The sequence below is a fragment of the Candida pseudojiufengensis genome (assembly GCF_024610245.1).
Source record: "Candida pseudojiufengensis strain CBS 10847 chromosome Unknown scaffold6, whole genome shotgun sequence".
Classification (NCBI taxonomy): domain Eukaryota; kingdom Fungi; phylum Ascomycota; class Pichiomycetes; order Serinales; family Debaryomycetaceae; genus Lodderomyces; species Lodderomyces pseudojiufengensis.
In genome coordinates, this window is record NW_026261522.1 from 761,493 (window position 1) to 786,618 (window position 25,126).

Genomic DNA, 25,126 nt, shown 5'->3' on the forward strand with positions numbered 1-25,126 from the left:
GCTATCTCTCAAAAATTTCATATCGATACAATAACCTTTGTCATAGAGCGTACAGCTATAGGTCCTACTAGCGATGAGTATTACTAGGTTGATTATACGACAACACTTTGGATCCTAAATCTACTTCTACAATGCTCCGTTAAATAATGCTATAATAAATTAAAATCTATAAATCATAAAACTTATGCCTATGATAAAACTTTATTCAATTTACTTCTTTTTAAAATAACTTTCAATATAAAAAGCACCAAATAAAGCAGTTAAAGGAGTTAAATAAGCAACATTAATTAAAACAGGTAAAGCTTGATCAGGAGTACTTATACAACTTATTAAGTTTAATTTTTTTTTTGATATAAATTCATTTGTATCAATAAACCAAATAAAACAATGTAAAATTGCAATTGATCCACCAATTATGAATTGAGTAATTTGCATTGATGTTAAGGATTTTTTAAAAATTGTTGGTACTCGGATATTTAAACATGATAAAGTAAAATAAAAATACATAAGCAGGTGAATAAATGAATTAAATACAACAAATATCCAAATTGGTGGAGATTGAAATCTAATACCTGCCCACATACACATCATAGCACCAGCATGATGATAACTTTGTAATAAACTTGATGGTCTACCTTTTAATAATATTATAATAGTATCAATAATTTCATAAAATTTTGATATATAAAACCAAAATCCTAAAATTTCTAAATTATTTAACCCTTTTGAGTTGGTAAAATATCTTGAAAATAAACCATTCTTGGAATCACATACAGTTTGAAAAAAAATTTCAAATTTTTTTAAATTATAATTTTCAATTTTTGCAGATTTGAAAAAATTGGGGATTAAATCCAATTTAAAATTATTCATTAACGAAATTATTGTTGATGTCATTCCAATAAATGTCCATATTGAATAAATACATAAGAATATATTATGTAAAATTACAAATATTTTAAATATGGTAGTTTTTGAAATCGATGTAGGAACAGCTGGTAATCTTTTTAATGGTTTTTCACCTTTACTTTCCAATTATAATGATTTTTTAATTTGTTTATTTTTTATAACTTTATTAAAATAATGAACTGATGAGAAATATATTATGGCAAATGTTAAAGGAAATGATCCATGCATACTTAAATCATATAGTTTTGTTAAATATTCATTCTGAAATGGACTTGATGGAATTGGAGTATCTAATTTTGGCCATGTACTCCAAACATCAGTATTTGGTAAACCAAATTTTATTAACATTTTGAAACTTCTCTCAGTAAGTAGAAATGATGAGACTGAAATTGATATCCAAGAATTGGAAATTTTAATTAATATTTATAAAATTATTGTTAAAACATTTTGTGTATGTTTCTACATTTGTATAAAAATGATGAAAATATACTTGCATAAATTCATATTTATTGATATTATATTTTTTGTATGAAATTTAGGTTAAATTGCGTTTTTTATCATTTTTAAGTTTTAAGATGTTCTCGAACTAATTTGTTGGGTAAATAAATAAATTATATTTGTTTCAAGTAGGATTTACTGCAAAATCGTTCCATCAGATAGTCATTGCGATTGATTAATTGAAGAGGTTCAGTCATAAAGTCTAGAGCTGTATAGTAATACAATTGTCATTACTCAATTGCTTGAGATAAAGAATAATGGAACAATTCAAGAAAAAAATTATCCGTCCGTATGGATCCTTTACATTTTTTCCATAAAATGCCGATACTTCGTTTTTGTGTAACTCAATTTCGAAACTCCGAAACTTTTCTTCTAAATTACCACTTAAAAATTTTTTACCTAGCGTCTAGTCTATTTTTAAACCATGCAATCAGTTTAGCCGAGCTTCAATTATAAAACTTATTTAATGTATATTTATTGAATTTGCTTGGTCAGCTCAGTCTCTATGAGAGCTAAAGTGGTGTTTCGAAAGTTGCCAAAGACAATTAAATCGTGATTTTAAGTAAATCTCTGGCGCTAAGTAAATTAAAACCCAAACTTAAAAAATCTCCGTTTTAACCGACTTGAAGGAATAGGAAATATGAAGGATATATTATAGAGAGAACATAGAGTAATCTAGATTTTAATCTTACAATCGATCATATGAAATTCTTAGGGTATAATATAATATGTATTTTTAAAATAAGCTTAATTAATTTAAATATTATATATATAATTATTAGAACCATAATCAAATGGTTTTAATTGAACAGGTGAAGAATTTAAAAAATTAGATTGTTGTTTCTGATGTTGATATTGTTGTTGATATTTAAATGGTGAAGCTAATAATGACTGATCTACAGTTCTTTGAGGAGAAGAATTATAAAAATTTTGTTTAATTGGTGATGAGGATAATGATGGTGATGCAATATAAGAATTATTTTTTATCGGTGATGAAGGTTGTGAATAATTATTGATGGTGTTGTTATATTTTATAGGTGATGTTGACATCATTAATTGTTGTCTTGATGGAGATACAATATTAAAATTTTTAATTGGTGATAATGGACCAGAATTATTATTGTAATTATTATTATTAAAATTTTTAATTGGTGATCCATTTAAATTAGTTATCATTTGTAATGGCATATTTGATGATGTTGTATTGGTGGTTGTAAAATTATTAATTTTAATTGGTGAAGATAATGAAGTATTTAAAATCGAATTAAAATTATAAGAAGATTTTTCAATTATTGTGAAACCTTTTAAATTTAACCAATAAGTTAATGATTCAATTGCATTATTTAATTTCGATATTGGTTCTGAATCATAATATGAAAGAATAATTTGATGATATGAAGAATTGGTGGTGGAATCTATTGGATATTCATTAATAATTAAATCAAATCCTAGTAGTAATTTAAAAGGTATTAAAATTTGATTTTTAAATTCATTTTCATTTTCATTAACTTGTGATGAAAGATATTGTTTAAATTTAAATAAATTAAATTCAATTTTAAATTCAAAACATTGAGGTAAAATTGATTTTAAAGCTTTTGCACAATTTTTAATTCTTAATTCAGAACCTTTTATATTAAATTCTAAAACATTACTGTTTTTAAATTTATCAATTGAATTGGGGAAATCAATAAAAGAATTATATTCATTTTCTAATTCACTAATTAAATTTAAATTTTTATTATTCATAAGTAATAAATATTGATTTTTTAAAATTTGAAATTTTATATTATAATATAATGTAACATTTTGTTGTAAAACTTCATTTATACAATATTTTGAAACTAAATTATCAATTTCAATTTTAACAAGTTTAATATTTGATGTATTTTTTCTTGGACATTTAATTAATACATTAAAAGGTCTTTGAAAACTAAAACTTGGTTTTAACAGATTATTTGATACAGTTGAAAATTTTATAAATACATTATATTTTTTCATAATTGATTGAATCATTGATCCTCCATTTCCAATTATTGATTTATGGAAAACTTCTGGTATATTAAATTTTAATTCTGATGGTAATTCCATTTCAATTAATTCTATAGCTTGTGGTATAATAAAAGTTGATGATGAATTTATATCAATATTAAAACTATATTCATTATATGGAGTAAAATAAATTGAAGGAATATTATTCAATTGATTTAAAATTTTAATTAATTTTCCATTTTTTTTACCACTTATAAATTCTTTTTGATCATTTGTTAATTCTAATTGAATATTTAATGAAGTTGAAATTCTTGCAAATTTATTAATTAATGATTTAATTTCCTTGTTGTGACCAACAACTGTAAAATGAGTATCATTTATATTAACATTACAATTTTTAATATATTGACACATTTGAATTATTTCATTTTGATGATTACTTATACCTGAAACAGTATAATATTGCGAAGTAATTGAACATAATTCAGAAATACAATCATCAATTGATTCAATATTATCACCTTGAACAATTATATTTGTATTATTTAAATTTTTTAAATTTGGAATTTCGATAAAAGTACCATATTTTAACATTAAATTTATAATATCTTTTTGATTATTAAGATTTAATAATTCAATTTTGATTAAATTCATATTTATAGATTTTGAAATTAATTGTAAATTGTTATTAATTAAATTTTTTATAATACTTTTAGTCATAATTAAATCCAATGTATTTTTTGAAGTTAAATAAATATCTAAATTATTTTCAGAACTTGATAAATTAGATAACAAATCAGGTATATAAATATTACAATTTGTTTGTTTTGCAATTTCTTTAAAATTAATTAAATCTTGACCTCCAATTAATGGTATTAAACTTAATGGTATATAAATTGAATCAATTTTATAATTTGATAATAATGAATCAATTAAAATCTTTAATGATGTTTCAAATATTGTAACATTATCTTGATTACCAATCATATGAATTGAATAATCTTTTTGATTGCATTGTTTTAAATCAAATGATGATTTATCATTATTTATTATAACTTCAACTTGATATTTATTACATAATTTATTCATTTCATTAATAAATTTTTCACCAATCAATAAAAATTCAGATTGATCAATTACAATAGTTTTTGAACATATTGAAATATATTCTGATAAAATTTGAGTTTTAACATTTTGTCTATATTTGTCATCACCATTAATTATAATTGATATTAATTGATTTTGCATCAGTGGAGAAATAATAGTGACTTGATTATTTTTAGATGATGTAGAATTTATTTCATTACATTTTTGATGAAGAATAAATAAATTATCTATAATGTTATATGATTCTCCACTTGTTTCATTTAAATGATTTCTCCATAATCCTATTGATGTTTCATAATATGTTTGTATTGAATTTTTAGTAACTTTTGGATCAATCTTATATGTATATGGTAAATTTAAAGTAGTTATTTGAGACATGATTGATGCCTACTGATTTAATCTTTGTTTGTTAAGTATCAAAAACTGGTACTTTAACAATTTTGAATTTTTAAAATATTTTTTGTACAAGATTATATCATGAACTTATCATTTATTATATAAAGTAAAAGGATCTAAACTTTATCTTTAATCTTGTTTGTATTCTTTATTTTTACTCCCCATATTTCAATTACAATTTAAGATAGGTTTATAGATGCATGTAATTTAAATGAATAATTACCTTTTTAAGTTTTGTATTAATAATGTAAATTAACTTATGTTGGATGTTTATAATTTAAACTAATTAAGTAATTTAAAGTTAGTGATGAGGTTGAAAGCTACCATATTCTTATTGTTCTACTTAAAATAAGTAACACAAAATCAGATCAATATTAATCAATTTTACATTACTTACCAAAAATGGAAATGTAATTGATTTGAATAGGTTTTATACATAACGTTTTACATACACAATTTTCATTATTTGTTGAGATCAATAACTGAAATAACAAAGATTTACTAATTAAAGTAAACTTTAAACTTCTATTCCAACGTTTATTATATGTGAGTTGCTTTGATTACACATTGTACTTTTAATGATTAGAACTATTATTGCTAATGTACTCCAAAAAAGTCCGAATTTGCAATCTATAATACTATTGAAATCATTTGAACAAGCTGATCAATTTACCTAATGTAGATATGCAAATATTTATTCTATACATGAATTGAAATGGTTGATAAAACCTCAATTGGAATTGCTATGTAAATATTCTATAATCTTTTTGAATCCCATATATATACCATCTCATCCCAACCAGTTGTTGCACACCATCCTGGTTCACCCCATAAACTATAATCACATCCAATAACAAATTCTCTATGATTACCAAATATTCCTTTTTGTCCACCACTTTTATTATTTAAAAATCTTGCTTTTTCATTTGATTCATCTCTCCAAATTCTTGATGTCATATCATAAGAAGTACTTATTAATTCTTGAGAATCATGAGGTGACCATTGAATTTTTCTAACTGCAAATTCATGACCTAATAATTCATTTAATGGTGATGGACCAAATTTATGATGAGATGGCATTGGATGTTGAGGTAAAGGTTGATCTAATTTTGAAATCATTCTTAAATCCCAAATTCTTATTGATTTATCTGTTCCTGCTGATGCTATTATTGTTGATTTATATTTATTCCAATCAATTGATAAAGTTTCTAAACCATTATGTGATACAAAATGTAATTGTAAAGCTTGAGGAGATCGTATATCCCATATTTGAACTTGTGATGCTCCTGTACATGATACTATAGTTGATGGTGAATGTGGTGAAAATTGAGCTGAATATATACATGTTGATGTACCACTTTGTTGTTGAGTTAATTGATGTTGTGGTTGATGCAGTAGTGGTGGTGGTTGTTGTGATGACGTCGTTGGTGGTATTACTTTAGTAGTTAAATCAACACCACTTGGATTTAAAGTTAACATAGATTCTTGTCTTTGATGTGACCAAATTTTAATACTTCCATCCCAACTTGCACTAACAAAATTAGTTTTATCAACTAAATTCCAATTTATTGAAAATACTTCTCTTTGATGTTCTTTCCATTGCATTATTGGAAAATTTGGTACCATTATATCAAATAATTTTATTGATCCATCACCATTTGCAACAACACATTGATTTTCATGAATTTCACTCCATGATAAATCAAATAATCCATCTTGAGTTTCCCATGATATTTGATCTATTATTGAACCATTTGGTTCTATATTTAAAATATATAATCTACCATTTCCAACTAATCCATAATTTGCTGCTGTTGCTACTGCTAATTTATTATCAAAAAATGGTGAATATTGTATTCCATATCCATTATACCCTTTCGTTCGATACGATAGCATTTGTTTTGTAGATGGTGTATGAATGTGAGATGGTTGTAAAATTCAATGATTATTATAATTTGGTTGTAAAAAAATCACAACCTTTTTTCTATTGACTAAATAGAGAATTAAAGCGGCTTATTAATTTGGAGATCAAAAATTATCGAAAAGTCTACAAACAAATAAACAAACAACAAAGACCTTTTCATAACTTCACAAACTCAATTACACTCGTTTTCAAGTCAACTTGGAACTCCTTACATGCACTCACCACAAATACAGTCAAGTTGATTATCACAAGTATAATAATATATTTAATTTATAAATTTTTCCCATTTATAAATTATTTACCAAGTCATGATACAAGGAATAAATATTTTAAATTATTTGGGATTTATTTACCTTTAAAATTAACTAGAAATTGGTTATATTTGACTACTACTATACTATCTTCAGTATTTGTAATATTACCAATTAGTTTTATAACGTATAATAAATATTATAATACTTTAATTCCATTATCAAATTCACCTTTAATAAATTTAAGATTTAATGAGTTGGAAAATGAAGGGATGTTTTATAATTTGAGAGGTGAAAACAATAATATATTAGTTTCAAATTTAATAAGTACTACAAATTTTGAAAATTTCAAATTTGATGATCAATCTCCTTATATTTTCAAGATCAAATTAAATTTATATTGTTCAAAAAGTTTACAACATACAAAATGTATAAATAAGGTGGATTATATATTCAATTCAACTTTAAGAAATTCATTTATCTTGGATTGTGATCCAGTTGCTGTATATTCAAATAAAAATCAATTTATACCGTACGGTGTTAAGAATTATATACCTTCAACTATGATAAATTTTCAAAAAAGTAATGAAATTGAATTATCAATATTTGAAGTTATGGGTAATCAATTGAATTCAGAGAATAATAATTTAAAAGTGATTGAAAAAGATCAAAATTTTAATTACAATAAACTATATTTAAATAATATTGAAAATTATATAATTGATGATAATGAAAGTTTTGCATGGTTTGAAATAAAATGGACAGGATTTAGATATTATTTAGTTAAATATTATTATTTATTTTATGTTATTGGAACTTTAATATTTTGGGTTATTGGAAGTTCAACTTCAATTTTAATGGGATATTTTATGTTATATAAAACAATTCAAAAAATGGAACAAAAAAGACAAGAAAATAGAGATAAAGAGAATATGGAATTTGATTTTAGATATAAAAGTCCAATTATTAAACAAGAACCAATTTAAGTAGTTTAATATTAGAGCATACTTTTGATAATTTATAAAGGTTGATTGGTATGACTGATGAAGACAAATTATAAATTTAATTTGTCGTGATTCTCTTTGCAGATATGGACGAAACTTATAAACCTATGTCTAACGAAGTTTATCTTTGACGAATATATGGTTTTATCTCCTTGAACTCTCAAGTAAAAACTTAAAAACTTATCGTATTATTGTTTGGACCAAATGGTTTTTATTAACAATTAAACGTAAATACTAATTTAATTACGTAAGACACTTAAAATAAAAAAAAGAAGAGACAAACAAAAAAAATTACAAAAGCAGAAAGAAAAAATCTATTCTAAGAAAAGAGTTAAATCAAATACATACACACTAGATAAAAGTAAATACAATCAATCTTAACACAGTCATCAAATTACTTGACTAGTAACGTCATTTGTATAATTAATACAGCTTGAAATAAGCAGAATATATAAGATGGGTATGCACTCGGAAAACAATCAAATCTTTTAATCAATCTGATTTATACAAATACTAACAAACATATCAATAGCACCACCTAAGAAGATGAGTTTACAGGAATTCTTCCAAGATGAAAGTATGTAAAATACAACTTAATAAATTGTTTTATCTTTAATTGTTAAATACTAACTGACTTAATAGCATTTGGAGGATCTTGGGCAGATACGGATATAGATATGGCCTCAATTTCAGTACCAATTGAAAAATCTTATGGATATGATGATATTCCAAGAGGAATTGGGAGTTCTATTGGTCCACCATATATAGTAAAATTATTAAATTTACCAATAACAGCAAATGATGCATTTATACAAGATTTATTTCAAAGTAGATTTACAAATTTTATAAAATTTAAAATTGTAACTGATCCTTCATCAAATATTTTGGAAACTCATGTTATTAAAAAAGTTGCATTTGTTGAATTAGAATCTTCTCAAGATGTTTCAAAAGTTTCAAAATGGCATGATTTATATTATAAGGGAAATAGAAGAGTTATTGTTGAAATTGCAGATTTTAATGATTTTCAAAATTGTATACAATTTAATCAAGATCATTTTGATGAAATTCAACAAATTCAAAATGATTTTATTCAACAAAAGCAACATCAAAAACAACCTAGGCATATGGCATTATTGGATGAATTAGAACAAAATCAAGGAATAAGTCATGGAGGATCTCAATCTCATAATCATTATCAACCAAGAGGTGGACCTCCCTCAACATATGGACATCAATTTAATGGTCCAAGATCACCAGAAAAATTACATTCAACTTTTCATCAAAGAACTAAATCTTTTGATACTTCATTTCCTCCTCACAAACCATTTCATGGATTAGCTTCAGCTTCATCTATAACAAAACCACATGAAGATGAATCATCATTACAACAACAACCCCCTAAACCAAAATCAAATCCCTTTGGAGCTGCAAAACCTGTTGATACATTATCCAAACAACAAGAAATTGAAAAAAGACTTTTAAATTTAAATCGAACAACTGTTCAAACATTAGGAGATGATACAAATATTGATATTGAAAATACTATAAAAAAATTTCATGAAAGTGCATCACCACAAAATAGATATGAAAATTTACATGGACCAAGAAGACCATCTACTGAGAAAAAACCATCTATTGCAATTTTGAAAAGAGTTACACCTGAACAATCACAACCACCAGCACAACCACAGCAACAACAACAACAACTGCAACAACCTACTGAATCAAAACCTCATTCAAATTATACAATAGCACCTCAACCTCAAAATCAATATGCAACAAATGGTACAGGTAAATCATTAGCACAATTACTTAGTGAACGTACAAATCATATTACAAATCCACCAGTTGGAGGTAAGAATACACCACCAACTCCAACAACAAAACCACCAATTATTTTAAAAAAGAAAACTATTACTTCACCACCAAATAAAAATGTAGATTTAACTATTAAAGAAGGAGATTTTATTAAACAAGAAGAAGAAAAACAAAAGATACAACAAAAGGAATCACAACAAAATCAACAACACAATCAACAGCAAAATCAACAAAAACAACAACCTTCAAATCAATCTCAAATACAACTGCCACAAGAACAATATCAAAATTTAAAATCAAAATCAGGTTCAAAGTTAAAAGAAGAAACTTCGGTTGATGGAGAGAAAACCCAAAATACTACTGATCAATCAAGACCAGATTTCAAAAAATTATTTGAACATCTTTCAGTAAATAATGATCATCCTGAAACATCATCAACAGCAACGACAACTACGACTACACCTACGACAACTAGAGGAGGACGAGGTAGAGGTAGAGGTGCATACAGATCCAGAGGTAGGGGAAGAGGTAGAGGGGGTCATTTTTCGTATCAACGGAGAGAATCAGAACCAGAGAAGGAAAAAGAAAGTAAAAATGAGCAGGAAATTGAAAATGAAAATGTAGTCGAAAAGGAAAAAGAAAAAGAAACAACAAAGGAAAAAGAACAAATTTTACCTCAAGAAATTCCAGCTCAAGAGCCACCTATTTCACAACAAGAAACTCCATCAATTGATGAAAATGATATACCAAGAAAATTCAGAAAACAACATATACAATCACCAAATCATCGACCTCAAATCCATCTGGCAACTACAACATCAATAAATTTACCATTAAAAGACGACCAAATTAATACCACTCAATTCAATTCTAATTCATCATCAATTTATGAAGAAATTAAATTAAGACCTGTTTCTGCTGATGCTTCATTTCCATCATCATCAAATTATAGAAGAAATTTTGAACCAATTTCATCAGAATTTGATAACCAATTAAAACCAAATATTAATTTAGAAAATGAAATTTTAGGTAATGGAACAAAATCATCAGATATACAAACTTCAAAAGTACCAGCCGAAGAACAAACAAAGAAAGAAACTTCGGATTTAACGAATAAATCTTTAACTACAGCAACATCAGTAGAAACAACCTCAACAGAGACACCAAAAGAAACGACAGCAAAAACAACCTCAAAAGAAATAAAAACAGAAACGAATACAACTTCCTCAAGAGGTCGTGGTAGAGGAAGGGGAAGAGGAAGAGGAGGAAGAGGCAGCGGTGGATATAGAGGTAGAGGAGGAACAAGAGGTAATCGTGGTGGTGGTAATTCTTCATCATCAATTGAAGGAGGAGGATTTAATTCTCGTCATTATCAGTATATACGTGCAAAACCAACTGTAGAATAATGTATGAAAAATTTAATAGTTTTTATTTAAGATATTAAACTTTAATTTCCAATCCATTTTTTAGGGATGCTTATAATTTCCTATTAGCTTTATTTTATTTAGAACCTTCAGTTTTATAAACCTCTACTCTAATATTCATGTGATGTAGGTTCTGAATTTGAATTTAATTAATATCAATTCCTGTATATAACTGAGATGGATATGTTTCAGATACAAGTAATTTATTATTTTCAAAACTAGTCTAATTATTATTTTAAATTTAAATACCCGGGACGATGTTATACGCTAAGAGAAGATATAGGAGTGTTTCAAATTAGATGAACAAACAAGCAAGAGCCTACACAAAGTCATATGGAATTTTCAATTACTACTGTAGAAACTAACTTCACTTCTTTGATTGATCCTTTCAATCAAAACACTTCATTTACGGATAAATTTGTAAAATCGCAATGTTAAAATTGAACAGTTTTGATGTAAGTATTAACACAATACATATAATATGTAAGTAAGTATGTATGAATAGTTAATTAATAAATTAGAAAGTACGAAAGCTTAGTATTTAGTAAAAATCATCGCACGATAATTAGTTAGGGTCGTGTCCATAAGATCATATTAACGGTGAAATTTCATATTTTTCAAATCACGACATTTAAGTGCAATAACTTAAATTTTCAAAACTATTGATTAGTACACAATATATAAGCTGAAAGTATAGACTTTTGCCTCAAGTTTTGCATTAGATCAACTATTAAATCTTTTCAGGAGTACGTTTCTACAGTTGATTATCGTAAATGCTAGATTGCTATCACTCTATTGAATTTCCAAAATTATTATGTCTAAAACAAGATCTGCAAAGTTTAGTTCCTTTACACTACTTTTAAGACATTTTTTAGAAACAAAACCGATAGACATCATCAATTCATTACCTCCAGATTTGAGTTGGGCCTTCGCTAGATTCAAAAGGGGATTTGTTTCATTCCCATTTTAAGTTGAAAAAGTTTGGTTGGTGACGGTGGAAAACTATTACAAGGTCTATGCTCAAACAAAGGAGGGATATGTATATATGTTTCACTAGAAAATATTATTATATATTACAAGGGTTTGATATATTGAAACTAAGTAAATGTCTCTCTTTTTCACTCTACCTTCGTTATTATATTCCTAATTCCCTTTTCCCTTTATTATTATAATTGTGTTAATTATTGTATTACTTCTCATTGTATTAGTTTTAGTTTAGTGTATTACCAGATTTTATTATTATATTCAAATTTAAACAATAAATTAATATCTTTTTCCAAAAGTACAATACACTTATCGACCAAAAGCATTCAAAAAAATTATACTCAGTCAAGAAGGGGGATTTTTCACAGTTAAAAATCAATATTACCGTCCACCATTAAATATCCAGAAACAAATTAAGTTTAAGCTTTACTAATAAAAGTGTCAAATACTACATCATTTATATCAAATTCATATATATAATACACCCCCATATTTCCTTGTTCTTTTTGAAAAGTTAATACCAACAATAGAAGTTCATCATTAACTTCACCGAATAGAATAAACCAAGTGGAGAGATAATATATATCATTCGTTTCTTACATAAATTCATATTAGTTATTAGACAATCCCCAGACATTGATTAATACTGTACTACTCCCATACATTAAATTAAGTATAGGGAAAAAAAGAAAGTATATTTAACTTAGATTAATAATACAAAATCAATTTACTATATCAATCAATCAACCACTAATCATGTTTAATACCAAGATATTTGATAATGGAACTAATCCATCAAATATACCAATAGATACAACTAATTATCAACAACAAGATAATAATAATATACAGCCGCAACCAATAGATATAACTTTTAATCGTCGACCTTCAATATTTAATAATAGTAGATTTAGAAGAGAATCAGTGGCGCATTCACAAGGTATGGGTGGAATATCATGGGGTTCAGTAACTATAGGATCATGGTTAAAAGATGAAGTAATGTCATCAAATACAAATAATTTTTTAAATCCTAACAACATACAACAATCAAATATAAATCAACAATTACATCATAATAATCAAAATTTAATAAATCCAAGAAGAGGTTCATTTAGAAATCAAAATAATAATAACAACACTATACATCCAAGTATGTCACCAAATCAACAAACATCTTATTTACCAAATTTAGAAGCTGATTATTGTAAAGATTATAATTGTTGTGGAGAAATTTTACCAACTTTACATGATTTATTAAGACATTATGAAGAATCTCATATTTCTGCATCACCACCAATTGATTCAAATCAACATTTAATAAATAATAATAGAAATAGAAATAATTATAATAATATTCATAATGTAATGGAAACAGTTTCAACAACAGATGTATTTTTAAATAACAATCATAATAACCACCACAACCACAACCAAAATAATAATGATACATATAATATACAAAATCAAATAAATTCAAATCAACAACTACAGAATCATCAAAATCATCAACAAATACAGCAGAATCATTCACAACATCCACAACAATTTCAACAACATCCACATCAACAACAGCATCAATCACAACAACAACTACATCAACAACAATTTAATCAATCTGGATCACCAAATAGAGATATAGATATGGAAACAGGTGAAGATGAAGGATATATAGATGATCCAGCACGTCATTTATATTATCAAGATGATGAACATAAACCTTTTAAATGTAATGTTATAGGATGTGATAAAAGTTATAAAAATCAAAATGGTTTAAAATATCATAGAAGTCATGGACATCAAGGTCAAACATTAAGAGAAAATCCAGATGGTACTGTTTCTGTTATTGATCCTGATTCAAATAATCCAATGGATAATCCTGCTTTAGAAAAAGATAAACCTTATAAATGTAATGTTTGTAATAAACGTTATAAAAATTTAAACGGTTTAAAATATCATAGAGGTCATACAACTCATTAATTAATTGTTTGCGTTCCTTTGGGTAAATTAAGAGTTGACTATATATATAATAAATCTTGTTCATAGTTGGGGTTGATGTGTTTTTTATCTTATTTTTATTTGGGTTATTCTTTTATTTTTTTGCATTCTTGGGTAAATTTTGGTCTTATTTGATCTATGTTGATTATTATTAATGATTTTGTTTCTTTTAATGTTTTAATTTTGTATAATTTTAGGAGTTAAATAGTTAAATTGCATAAGTTTGATATTAAATTTTTGAGAAATATGATAGAGCTGTCAATGTAAGAGTATACTTGAAAATTCTATAAATAGTGAAAAATATCCATTAATCTAATTATAAACTACTATTTAATAAATCAGTATTTAAATATTTTATAAAATCTCTATATTTTGGTAAAATTTCTTCAATTTTAATTAAATTAAATTGTATTGCATCACCTAAAAATAATGAAATTTTTTGATTTGAATATTTTAAATAATCAAAATCATCATCACTTGAAGTTATTGCTTCTTCTAGTACAATATCAGAATCATCATCATCATCTTTAGAATGATCATCATTCTCTTTACCATTTATATTTAATTTTTCAACATCAATTGTAATATTATAAGTTGAATCTATACCTTTTTCACTTTCTGATTTTTGTAATTTTGGTTTTATTGGTCCATTTTGAATAAGACCCCAAAAACACCAAAAAATTTGTACTGAACCTCTCCAATATATACATTCATTATACATTTTTTCAATTTCATATTGTATAAGATTTAAAGTATCTTCATGATTATTACCACTTTCTCCAATTAAAAATTCAACTGGATTTTTTGAAGTTTTTAAATTTGATGAAGGTAATTGAAAATCATATTCAATATAAGATTTTAATAAATTTAATTGTTCTAATCTTGTTGGATATTTTGATTCATCTAAATAATAAGATTTAATGGGATCATGATAATTTGTCATCCATTCACTAAAATGATTTACAATATCAAATGCTGGAAAATTTGGTCCAGAATATTCAAAATCTATAACTACTAAATTATTATCTTTTTTATTTGAAGTTGATTTTATTATTATATCATCAACTTTTGTTGTTGGAGGTGAATCAACTATAATATCTTCTGGTTTAAAAGATTCACAAAGTAAAAGATTTCCATATTGAGTATCATTATGACAAAATTTATAATTTGATGTAAAATTTTTCTCATCATATTTTAAAAATAACCAATTTTTATATTTAAAAATTAAATTTTTTAATTCATCAAATTTCATAAAAAATATATCTTCAGGATTTATACCACTCAGTATATAATTTGGTAAATATTCAAATTCAAAAATTTTTAACCATTTTTCAATTAATCTCCAACATGTTGGTACTGATTTTAAATCTTCTTCATCTAATTGAATTTTATAATGTAAATCTTTCATTCTTCTACCAAACATTTGTGATATTATTGAATCTCTAATTTGTTCTTTATTTAATGTTACAAATCCATCTAAAAATTGTTCAAATCTACCATTTATGAATATTCCTAATAATCTTGGTCCAATTCTTTTTTGTGATAATTTTATTAATGTTAATAATTCATGATCTCTATCAATTAATTCATCAACATTTTTTCCATAAACTCTTAATAATAAAGAAGGTAAATAAATTTCGTTTTTAGGATCATTATATTCAACTTTATATATAGAATTAGTTAAAGCTCCAGAAATTCTATTAACTTTTAAAATTTTTAAATCTAATTGTTTTTTATACCATTTACTTATTTTTAAAGTTTTTGTTAATGCTATAATATCTTGTTTAAAAAATTCAGCAGGTAATGAATTATCTAATATAACATTTACTGATGGTATAATTGTTTCATTATTAATTTGAGTTGATGTTATAGTTAATTTATTTAATGATGAACTTGATAATGACTTTCTTGTTGATGATGAACTTGGACGACGAGTTGCTGATGTTGATCTTGTATTTGCTGTTGAATTTCTTGTTCTTGATCTTGATCTTGACCTTGATGATCTATTTGATGGTGTTATTTCTACACCTGACATATTATTTAATATTGTTTTTTTGTGGGTATTGTTTTAAATGCTATTAATGAAACGAAATGAAATTGAAATGAAATGAGGTTGAATTGAATTGCTATATACAAATTTATGCTATGAATTTGTTTGAATACAGTGATATGTCTACCAGGGTTTCAAAATTCTAACAAAAGGTCCGATTAAAGGATATTTAAAATATAACTTTGCTAAATCAAATAATGATCATAATAAAAAAATAATTTTGAATGTTGGAGATATTATTTTTTTAACTAAAAGAGTCACATGACTAAAAGAATCAAATTTTGTAACTATTTACTTTGCCTCTTTAAGTAATTGGTCTCATGATAATAAAGACTTTACTTATCTTACTTGTTGCTTTGAAGAGGTCAAAGAAACATCAATCAAAACAGGAAAGTATCATTAGCAACAACTTGTTTCATGCTCATGTCCAAGTCTATTTAACGGCTAGATTAATAGTTTGTGATTTTACAAAAACTTATAACAAAGTTTTAGTTTAAACTGGATTATTTTTTCAATGTTTGGTTTCAACAAGAAACTATTTACATCCACCACTAATCAATTACTAAAGATAATCTATTCTTCGAGACAATCAGCTTTGCAAAGATGACTGATAAAATATATCCCAAATATCATTCAATCACTCACCAACTAATTGCATGTTCTATTGTGAAAAAAGGACAAGTAACCAATCACATACCTAAACTTTCATGAGATCATAACTGCGAAACTTAAAGTCAACAATATGAGTGTTTGGAACTTTTCTGAGTGAGGGGTAAGCATGTTGTACTCTAGTTGGTATAACCTAGAAGGCTATGCTTGAAACTAAACAATTTAATTGACGTCGAGTAAACTTTTAAAGAAGAGAAGATTTCTTTATCAATTTGTGCTCATCTTCTTCTTCAGTCAAAAGGAACTTAATCGTGATATTGATCAATGTTGCTTTTTTGTCCAATTGTAACCTCCTATCCATGAAGAAAACTTTGAACCAATTGCCTTAGACTAATTACAAAACAAAAGCAAAATAAAGGTAATTTCCATCCATGCAATATAGTTTCTTGCAAGATTAAAATTTTCAAAGTTGTATGCTTGCCATGTGATACAGCCTTAGTCAATAAGTGTTTCAAGAATCCAAGACTGACATTTATTTTTGCAGGCTTCGCATATACGCAAAGGTCGATCAATCTTCATCAAGCGTTTAAAAAACCATAGTGATACTTGATGAAGTGTTTCAACCCCATAAATTAATTTTAACTCGTACTGTTTGGGAATATCCATCGGCTTTAGATGCGAAGTCTGCACTAAGATATGTCAGCAGGATACTTGACACACTAATGACTCAATGCTACATCACACGGAAAGCATAGAGTTATGAAAATTACTAACTAATCTTTAGAAATTGTATAATGCCCTAATGAGACCCGATGATGTGTTTCAACCCCATCAATATATTCTAACTTGTACAGCTTAGGAATATCCATCAGCTTTAAATGCTAAGTCCGCACATAAGATGAATTAACATTATTTATAACCAACATGTTGTGGTATTAGACCAAGGTTATAACACTCTGATACCAAGATGTCCAGTGATCATCGGTATCTAACGCCATAGCTTTGGTAAAATGTTACAACAATTTGGCTATAAATCATGCAAAACATTTTAAACAAAATGCACAATATTGTTTTCGTGCAGAAGGTTTAGGACTCATGTTTCATGAGTCTTGATCAATGTCATCATTAAATTCTTTGACTAAGGCAAATTGGTAATATTTGTTGATGATTTGATTGGATTCAAAAAAATCCCCTGTATTTCTCTTGTCCAATCTTTCAAACAATGATTAAAGTTGTAAAACTCAGAACAATTCCATGGTATAATGTCAAGACTCCGCTTGATATAAAATCCATCCGAGTCGGTCCAATTTAAATGCAGGAATCATTCCACGTCCAATTTGTTCTGCCAATATTCAGCAGAACCAAATTCTAAAGATCACAATCCTCGATGTTTAAATGCCGAATCTCATGTTCTTTGATTTGACTAACCCACTCGAAAATCTCGAAAATCTCGAAAGTTTACAGTGTGCTTAATTTTTTTTCGATTTTGCTCTTTCGTCTCTTTTTGTGGTAAAATTTGTTTGAAAATTATTTTGATCTCGAATCATTGCAACCAAATCTCATCCATTATAGGGCAACACAACCCCATATGTCAGTCGCCATATATGTCTCGATAGTGGCGTCCTTTGCCGCCTTAGTGCTATACAAATTACATGAAAGTAAATCAAGTGAATTGAATGCAACAAAATCACAACTCGATAAAGAACTACAAACAATTGGAAAATCATTAGATGATCAAAAAAATTTATTCAATACATTATTGGAGAATTCAAAGAGGGAGTTAGAATTACATCAATCAAACAATAGAAAACAAAATGAAGACTTACAATCCAAATTAAACAAATTGAATGAGGAGCATCAGGAATTAAAGCATAAAAAAGCAAAAGATAAGTTGACGATAAATAATTTGACAAAACAAGTTGATGAATCTGCACCACAAATCAAGCATTTAAAGAGTGAATTACTTAGGTACGAATCTATAGAAAGAGAACTTGCCCAAAAATATACATTTAAATTAAATTCAGAAATTGAAAGATTAGTTGTTGAAAAAGATTTAAAAATTGCTGATTTACAACAAACTTTATCAAATAGTCAAAGAGAATTTTCAAGACAACAACAATTAATTAATGAATCTGATAATAGAAGTGATAAAGTCATCATCCAATTGAGGGAAATCAATGTTGATCAACAACAAAAATATGATCAATTAAAAGCTGATCATAAACTTCAAATATTACAAAATAACAAAAATGTTGAAAAATATGATGACTTAAAAGGATCTTATGATACTATGCATACTGATTTAATACAAGTTACAAAAGATTTGGATGATTCAAAAAAAGTTGTAATAGATGTTCAAAAAATTTGTGACAACTTAAGAATTTCAGAAGAAACATTAAATAAGAAATTAAAAGATTCAAATGGAAAATTACAAGATGCATTAGATAAATTTGAAAAATTGGAAAAACAATCTAATAATAAAAGTTCAAAAATAAAAGATTTGAAATTAAAATTAAAATTTTATCAAGGATTATATAAAGAATTAGAAGAATTTGTAATGGAATTAAAAACAATTGATCCAAATTTTCCAAAAATCGATTTATCAAGTATTTATAATGATATTGATTCAATGTCATCTGATGAAGAAGATACATTGGATGCAAAATATCAACCTAGTTTTAAAATTGGTGATGAAAAAGGTGAAGTCAATCAAAAAGAATATGATTTATTGAACAAAACTAGTGATATTTTCTCATCTGAACCAATATTAAGTGAAGTTAAAGATTATGTTCAAATTTTAAAGACAAAAGTGGCTAGTAAAGAATTAAGTGAGAAACAAAAGAGTGAAGAAATTCATGAACTTAAAACTCAAGTCGAGGAGTTACAGTCAAGACTTGAAAGTGAAGATAAGAATGGAGTCGACTCAAAAGTTGAGACAAGAAATGATTCAAAGGACTTAGTTAGCAATAAAGAGGTTCTTTCTAATATTGATGAGGGACTGAAGGAAAAAGTTCAAACAGAAAACAATGGTGAGGCTAAAGATGACTCAAAAGATGAAACTAAAGACGAAGCTAAAGTTGAATCTAAAGATGAAGTTAAGGAAGAAACTACGGATAAAACCAAAGATGATTTCAAAGATGAAGCTAAAGATGAAGCTAAAGATGAAGTTAAAGATGAATCTAAAGGTGGAGCCAAAGATGATTCCAAAGATGAAGTTAAAGATGGCGATAAAGCTAGAGCCGAGCATACATCCGATAATTCTAAAGATGAAGTTAAGAACGACGTTAAAGGCGAAGCTAAAGAAGAACCTAAAGTTGAAGTTAACGATCAGGCTAAAGATGAAATTAAAGATGATTCTAAAGATGCATCAAAAGACAAGGTTAAAGATGAAACCAAAGACGAATCCAAAGATGAAATCAAGGATAGTAAAGCTGAGTCCAAAGACGAAGGTACACTTGAAAATAATGCTGATGATAAAGAAGAAGGTAAAGATGAAAATGAAGTTGACTCCAGAGATGGAGATAAAGATGCCAAAGTTGAAGTCAAAGACGATGCTAAGAACGAAGCCAAGAACGGGTCTAAGGGTGAAACTAAAGGTGAATCCAAAAATAAGGATGCTTCTAAATCTGAATCTGAATCTAATAAAAAATGTTTAGTTTCTCCTGGTGCATCAGATACTAAGGAATTTAAACCAAGTCAGACCTCCACCGAAAATGAAGTGATACCGTCTACACCCAAACAAGATGAAAGTCAAGTTCCTTCAGAGCAACCAAAAGAGAGTGACATAGATAGTGATGAGGAATATAGATCCAAAGTTCCAATTTTTAGAACCATTACACCTGAAAAAGATCAACTGCCGGATCCATCACAAGATAAGTCTCAAGAAGAACCAGATACGAAAAGAAATGATGATTCAAATGTTGAATATACTCCAGAAGAAAGAAATTCTACAATTCCTCAGATAGATAAAATATTACAGGGACAGATACAAGAAGAAAACAAGGAAGCTGAAGATCCTCTCAAGTCGGAAGATAAGTCTGAAACCAATGATAAAGATAACGAAGGAAAAGCCAATGAAAATGTTAATGATGAAAACGTTGCGGAATATACTCAAGAAGAAGAAAATTCAACTTTACCTGAAATTGACAGAAAATTAAAGGAACAATTTGAGCAAGATCAAAAGGATGAAAGAGAAAATAAAGATAAGGACAGTGATAAGAATGAATCACAAGAGAAAAAAGCAACTACTACCACTCCAGGAGAAAATCAAGAACATGGTTTAAATAAAGATTATGATCTTACGGCTGCTGAAAAAGACAAAAAGAATGAAAAACCTTCAAATGAAATAGAAGAAACTCCCGACGAATCAAAAGCTGTAGTACCAGCAAAAGATTCATCAAAGGATGAAACAAAAGATTTTAAACCTAGAGGAAGTGGTGTTGATCCATTAGATGCAAGCCCTGAACCAGAATTAACACCAAAACTTGTCAGTACAAATGAATCTACCGATGATAAAGAAGATGACAAGCCCATAGATCGTAAACATAAAATATCAGAAGCAAAAGCTAATGAAAGTAAAGAAAAATTAAATGATGTTTATAGGAAAATGTCAACTTCAAGAGATCAACGTATATCAGAACAAGTGGATGATAATGACAAAGAAGAACCTGATAAAGATACAGCAGATTCAGAAAATTTAGAGAATAGTAAAAATTCAAAAGAGCAAGAGAAAGAACCTGTTTTAAACAAAGATGAGGCAAATGCTCCAAAAGAAGACGAAGTTGATAAATCTGAAAAGAAGAATATTAGTGAGTTGAAAGATGGTGATAAAGAAAAATCATCAGCTAAAACAATGGGTGGAATTGTAAGTGAGCCTAAGAAGTTAAATGAAAATGACAAACCAACTGAGTTTAGTGATAATGAGGATAGTCAAACTTCAAAAGTGACAGAAAACATCAGTGACAAAGCACCGAAAGAAGATGAAGTTGATGGTCAAAACACTAAAAAAGTTGATGATTATAAAGATGATGATAAAGAAAAGACATCTGCTAAAATAATGGGAGGAATAGTTAATGATCCTAAAACATCTGATAAAGAAAGCGAAGAAGTAAAAAAACCAGATGAAAAAGAAAATGAAGATCCCAAAAATGAAAAAACTTCAAAAGACAAAGAAATATTTATCAGACCACAATCAGGATCAGATTATAATAAAGCGATAGAGGAAGAAGAATCCAAATCAGATAAAAAAGAACCACCAAAAGTTTTAGGTGGAATTATAAAAGAATCTAGAAAGCTAAGTATAAATAGTGATCCAAATTTAAAAAAATTAAGTATTGATTTAACTCCAAATTTAAAAAATGAAGATGGTAGTAATAAAGTTGTTGGTGGATTAATTACTAATGATAAGAAAGGTAAAGAAAAGGATGATGTTGATACAAATCCAAATGAGGCTGATAAGGTAAAAGAACAATCTGAAAATGAAACAAAGCCTACTGATAAGGATGGTAAAAATGATGAATTGAAGAGTACGCTGGATGAAAAATCAGGAGATAAAGCAATATTGGAGGATAAAGAGGAATCGAAGGATACATCAAAAGATGATACAAAAGATAAAGATGCATCAAAAGATCATACAAATGATGAACTGAAAGGTACATCAAAAAATCCTACGAAAGAAGAATCAAAAGATCTTACACAAGAAGAACTGAAAGATATATCAAAAAATAATACAAACGATGAAATGAAAGATCCAGCTAAAGTTACATCAAAAGATACTTCAAAAGATACATCAAAAGATGCACCAAAAGATACATCAAAAGATACAGTCGAGGATAATTCAACAAAAGTGCTACAAAATGAGTCAAATTCTTCCCAAGTTGAAGAATCATCAAATAAACCATCAAGTACCGAAGGTGCTAAAGATGAAACAAAAAAAGAATCTGAAAAACAAACAAAGAAGGCATCTGAAGATAAAACTAATGAAATTTCAGGTCCGAAAGAAGACGTTAAAGATAAAAAGGATAAAACTGACGACGTTAAAGTACAAGATCAAAAGGATAAAACTGAGGATGCTAAAGTCCAAGAACAAAAGGATGAAGATGAAAGTGATGATGATGATGTAGATGGAGAAGATGATGATGATGATAATGATGATTCAAAAATTATTGAAGATTCAACCTCAAGTACAACTAATAGTCCAACTAAAAGTACATCTAATAGTACACAATCATCACCTAAAAAGAATAATAAGAAAAATAATAATAATAAAAAGAATAAAAAAGGTAAAAAAAAGAAAGGTAAAAAATAGAATAAAATTGATTTATTATCAAATGAATTATATATTTTGTATAGCTATAATTTTATAATTTTTTAATCATACAGCATTTTTTAATAGTATTTGTAAATCATAAATCAGTTACTTATTTCTCATTAGGTAAGATAATAAAATCAAGTGTAACAATATAAGAAAAGTAGAGTAGGTAACACTGTCAAAAAAAATAAGTTTATCAAAGTTTTAGTCTTAATATCATTTTCTAAATTCGGTTGAATTAATTCCAAAATAAGATTAAAATCGATAGCAGTCAAAACAATAAGAAGAAAAATAATAATTGTACTCTACTTAAGATTTAAGAAAAAGGGCTTTTTTGCTAAGTTCTATAAGTACATATACATAATATGAAATGTGAATATAAATCTATTACTTATTTTACATAAAAATGTTTAGTTTTCAAAAAAGCCATCAGAAGATGGGTAAATCCAGAAATTATAGGAAATCTCGGGTAAATTTTTCAATACTTATTTACTTTAAATTCATTTGATTCACTAAAAAATTTGACTTTCGAAAAATTACTCTGACTAAATCAAACGGCTATTTAATTTTATTGTTTTATACTTTTGTTACACCCTTTTTTTTGTTTCAAATGTCTATAAAATCAATAAAAAGTTTAATAATGAATGATTTGTTGGGTAACAAAAATATTGATAATTGTGATTAAATTCTTTGGAAAAATATTTAACTTTGTGTATAAATGTACCTGAAATTAAAAAAAGTAGTTAATAGGTGGAAAGAGAATTGATACATTTATCGATATAAGTGTTTTCATTCCCTTACCTAATCTGAAAGGAATGTTGGAAATCCGTTAAAATTTCAATCCAGCAATTTCAATTTTCATAAATGAGAAGAATTTCAAAGATTTTTAGTACCAAAACCATCGACAGATTTAAAAAAAAAATAACTCAATTTTTTAATCAATTTAGCATTAAAATAATAATAATAATAGTAATTTAATGGTAAAAAACAACTTTGTATAAAACGTGAATGTAGTTTCTAGTATTCTGATGTGAAATTTCAGCTTCAACTGTGATACTTTTTTTTCAACTCGGCCTCATCTGAATTAAAGAATAAATATACATCCATACCTTCATAGTAAACTTAAACATTTACATCCGTACCGCACCATTTAAGGGGCTTGAGTTTCTCGAGAATGAAATATTATATTTGGCTAACAAAACATTCTCGGATTAAAATAAAGAATTATAATAATAAGGAGAATGTAGTTTGTGTAATATAATATTACTTACATGAGACATATATTCTACTGAGATAATAAAAATAGAAACGAATCAATAAGAAGTAATAGAAGTATAAAAGAAGCAATGATCTAAAGTGGTTGAGCACGGATGATACTAATTTTTTTTTTTCTATTTTAATTTGGAAGTGATGAGAAAAGTTGAAGGTTAATCCTTACAGAGATCTACCATCTTATCTAATTGACAATAAAAATCTCCTCGAGATATAACTTAGATTACAAAAGGGATAGATATTAAAAGAAACTTTTACGATGAATAAAATTAGTATAATTAGAATGAGACACAAAATCTAACTAAGTAAGTTATTCTATAGTTTAGTTAACTTAGTCTACATTTAGATTTGTTTACATTTTCTATAAGTAAAATTAGTTGCTATTAAAAGTAATTTAGTCTTAGATCTCTTAATATATATAATCATACATATCCATCATCAACCGCAGCTCATCATTCTACATCAACCCGTTAGACACACTATTACCTGAAGACAATCTTCAATTTCAGCACTATTGTAATTTTTTGATAAAATCAAAACAACTACTACTACCAACACTACTGTTGTTACTACGATACTAGATTAAAAA

General features: G+C 26.7%; 8 protein-coding genes across 8 annotated transcripts; 4 read left to right on the plus strand and 4 right to left on the minus strand. All coding sequences in view use genetic code 12, as the record gives it.

Annotated features, from left to right (window-relative positions):
• Nucleotides 1-210: 210 nt before the first annotated feature.
• On the minus strand, nucleotides 211-894 carry KGF55_000417 (uncharacterized protein; the record flags this gene model as incomplete). The annotated part of the gene is made up of 1 exon (XM_051759074.1): nucleotides 211-894. The coding sequence occupies one exon, from the start codon at nucleotides 892-894 to the stop codon at nucleotides 211-213; it is 684 nt and encodes a 227-aa protein (XP_051617154.1).
• A 1,266-nt stretch (nucleotides 895-2,160) lies between these two features.
• KGF55_000418 (uncharacterized protein) lies at nucleotides 2,161-4,878 on the minus strand (the record flags this gene model as incomplete). Its single annotated transcript, XM_051759085.1, has 1 exon — nucleotides 2,161-4,878. The coding sequence occupies one exon, from the start codon at nucleotides 4,876-4,878 to the stop codon at nucleotides 2,161-2,163; it is 2,718 nt and encodes a 905-aa protein (XP_051617155.1).
• Nucleotides 4,879-5,652: 774 nt separating this feature from the next.
• Nucleotides 5,653-6,792, minus strand: PEX7 (Pex7p; the record flags this gene model as incomplete). The annotated part of the gene is made up of 1 exon (XM_051759096.1): nucleotides 5,653-6,792. The coding sequence occupies one exon, from the start codon at nucleotides 6,790-6,792 to the stop codon at nucleotides 5,653-5,655; it is 1,140 nt and encodes a 379-aa protein (XP_051617156.1).
• Nucleotides 6,793-7,032: 240 nt separating this feature from the next.
• On the plus strand, nucleotides 7,033-8,057 carry KGF55_000420 (uncharacterized protein; the record flags this gene model as incomplete). Its single annotated transcript, XM_051759107.1, has 2 exons — nucleotides 7,033-7,052; nucleotides 7,190-8,057. 2 exons carry the CDS (start codon nucleotides 7,033-7,035, stop codon nucleotides 8,055-8,057), a joined length of 888 nt encoding a protein of 295 aa, XP_051617157.1.
• Nucleotides 8,058-8,621: 564 nt separating this feature from the next.
• Nucleotides 8,622-11,299, plus strand: KGF55_000421 (uncharacterized protein; the record flags this gene model as incomplete). The annotated part of the gene is made up of 2 exons (XM_051759118.1): nucleotides 8,622-8,652; nucleotides 8,718-11,299. The coding sequence occupies 2 exons, from the start codon at nucleotides 8,622-8,624 to the stop codon at nucleotides 11,297-11,299; spliced, it is 2,613 nt and encodes an 870-aa protein (XP_051617158.1).
• A 1,758-nt stretch (nucleotides 11,300-13,057) lies between these two features.
• Nucleotides 13,058-14,278, plus strand: SFP1 (zinc-coordinating transcription factor; the record flags this gene model as incomplete). The annotated part of the gene is made up of 1 exon (XM_051759129.1): nucleotides 13,058-14,278. The coding sequence occupies one exon, from the start codon at nucleotides 13,058-13,060 to the stop codon at nucleotides 14,276-14,278; it is 1,221 nt and encodes a 406-aa protein (XP_051617159.1).
• A 334-nt stretch (nucleotides 14,279-14,612) lies between these two features.
• KGF55_000423 (bifunctional choline kinase/ethanolamine kinase) lies at nucleotides 14,613-16,331 on the minus strand (the record flags this gene model as incomplete). Its single annotated transcript, XM_051759140.1, has 1 exon — nucleotides 14,613-16,331. One exon carries the CDS (start codon nucleotides 16,329-16,331, stop codon nucleotides 14,613-14,615), a length of 1,719 nt encoding a protein of 572 aa, XP_051617160.1.
• Nucleotides 16,332-18,543: 2,212 nt separating this feature from the next.
• On the plus strand, nucleotides 18,544-23,262 carry USO6 (Uso6p; the record flags this gene model as incomplete). The annotated part of the gene is made up of 1 exon (XM_051759151.1): nucleotides 18,544-23,262. One exon carries the CDS (start codon nucleotides 18,544-18,546, stop codon nucleotides 23,260-23,262), a length of 4,719 nt encoding a protein of 1,572 aa, XP_051617161.1.
• Between the last annotated feature and the right edge of the window lie 1,864 nt (nucleotides 23,263-25,126).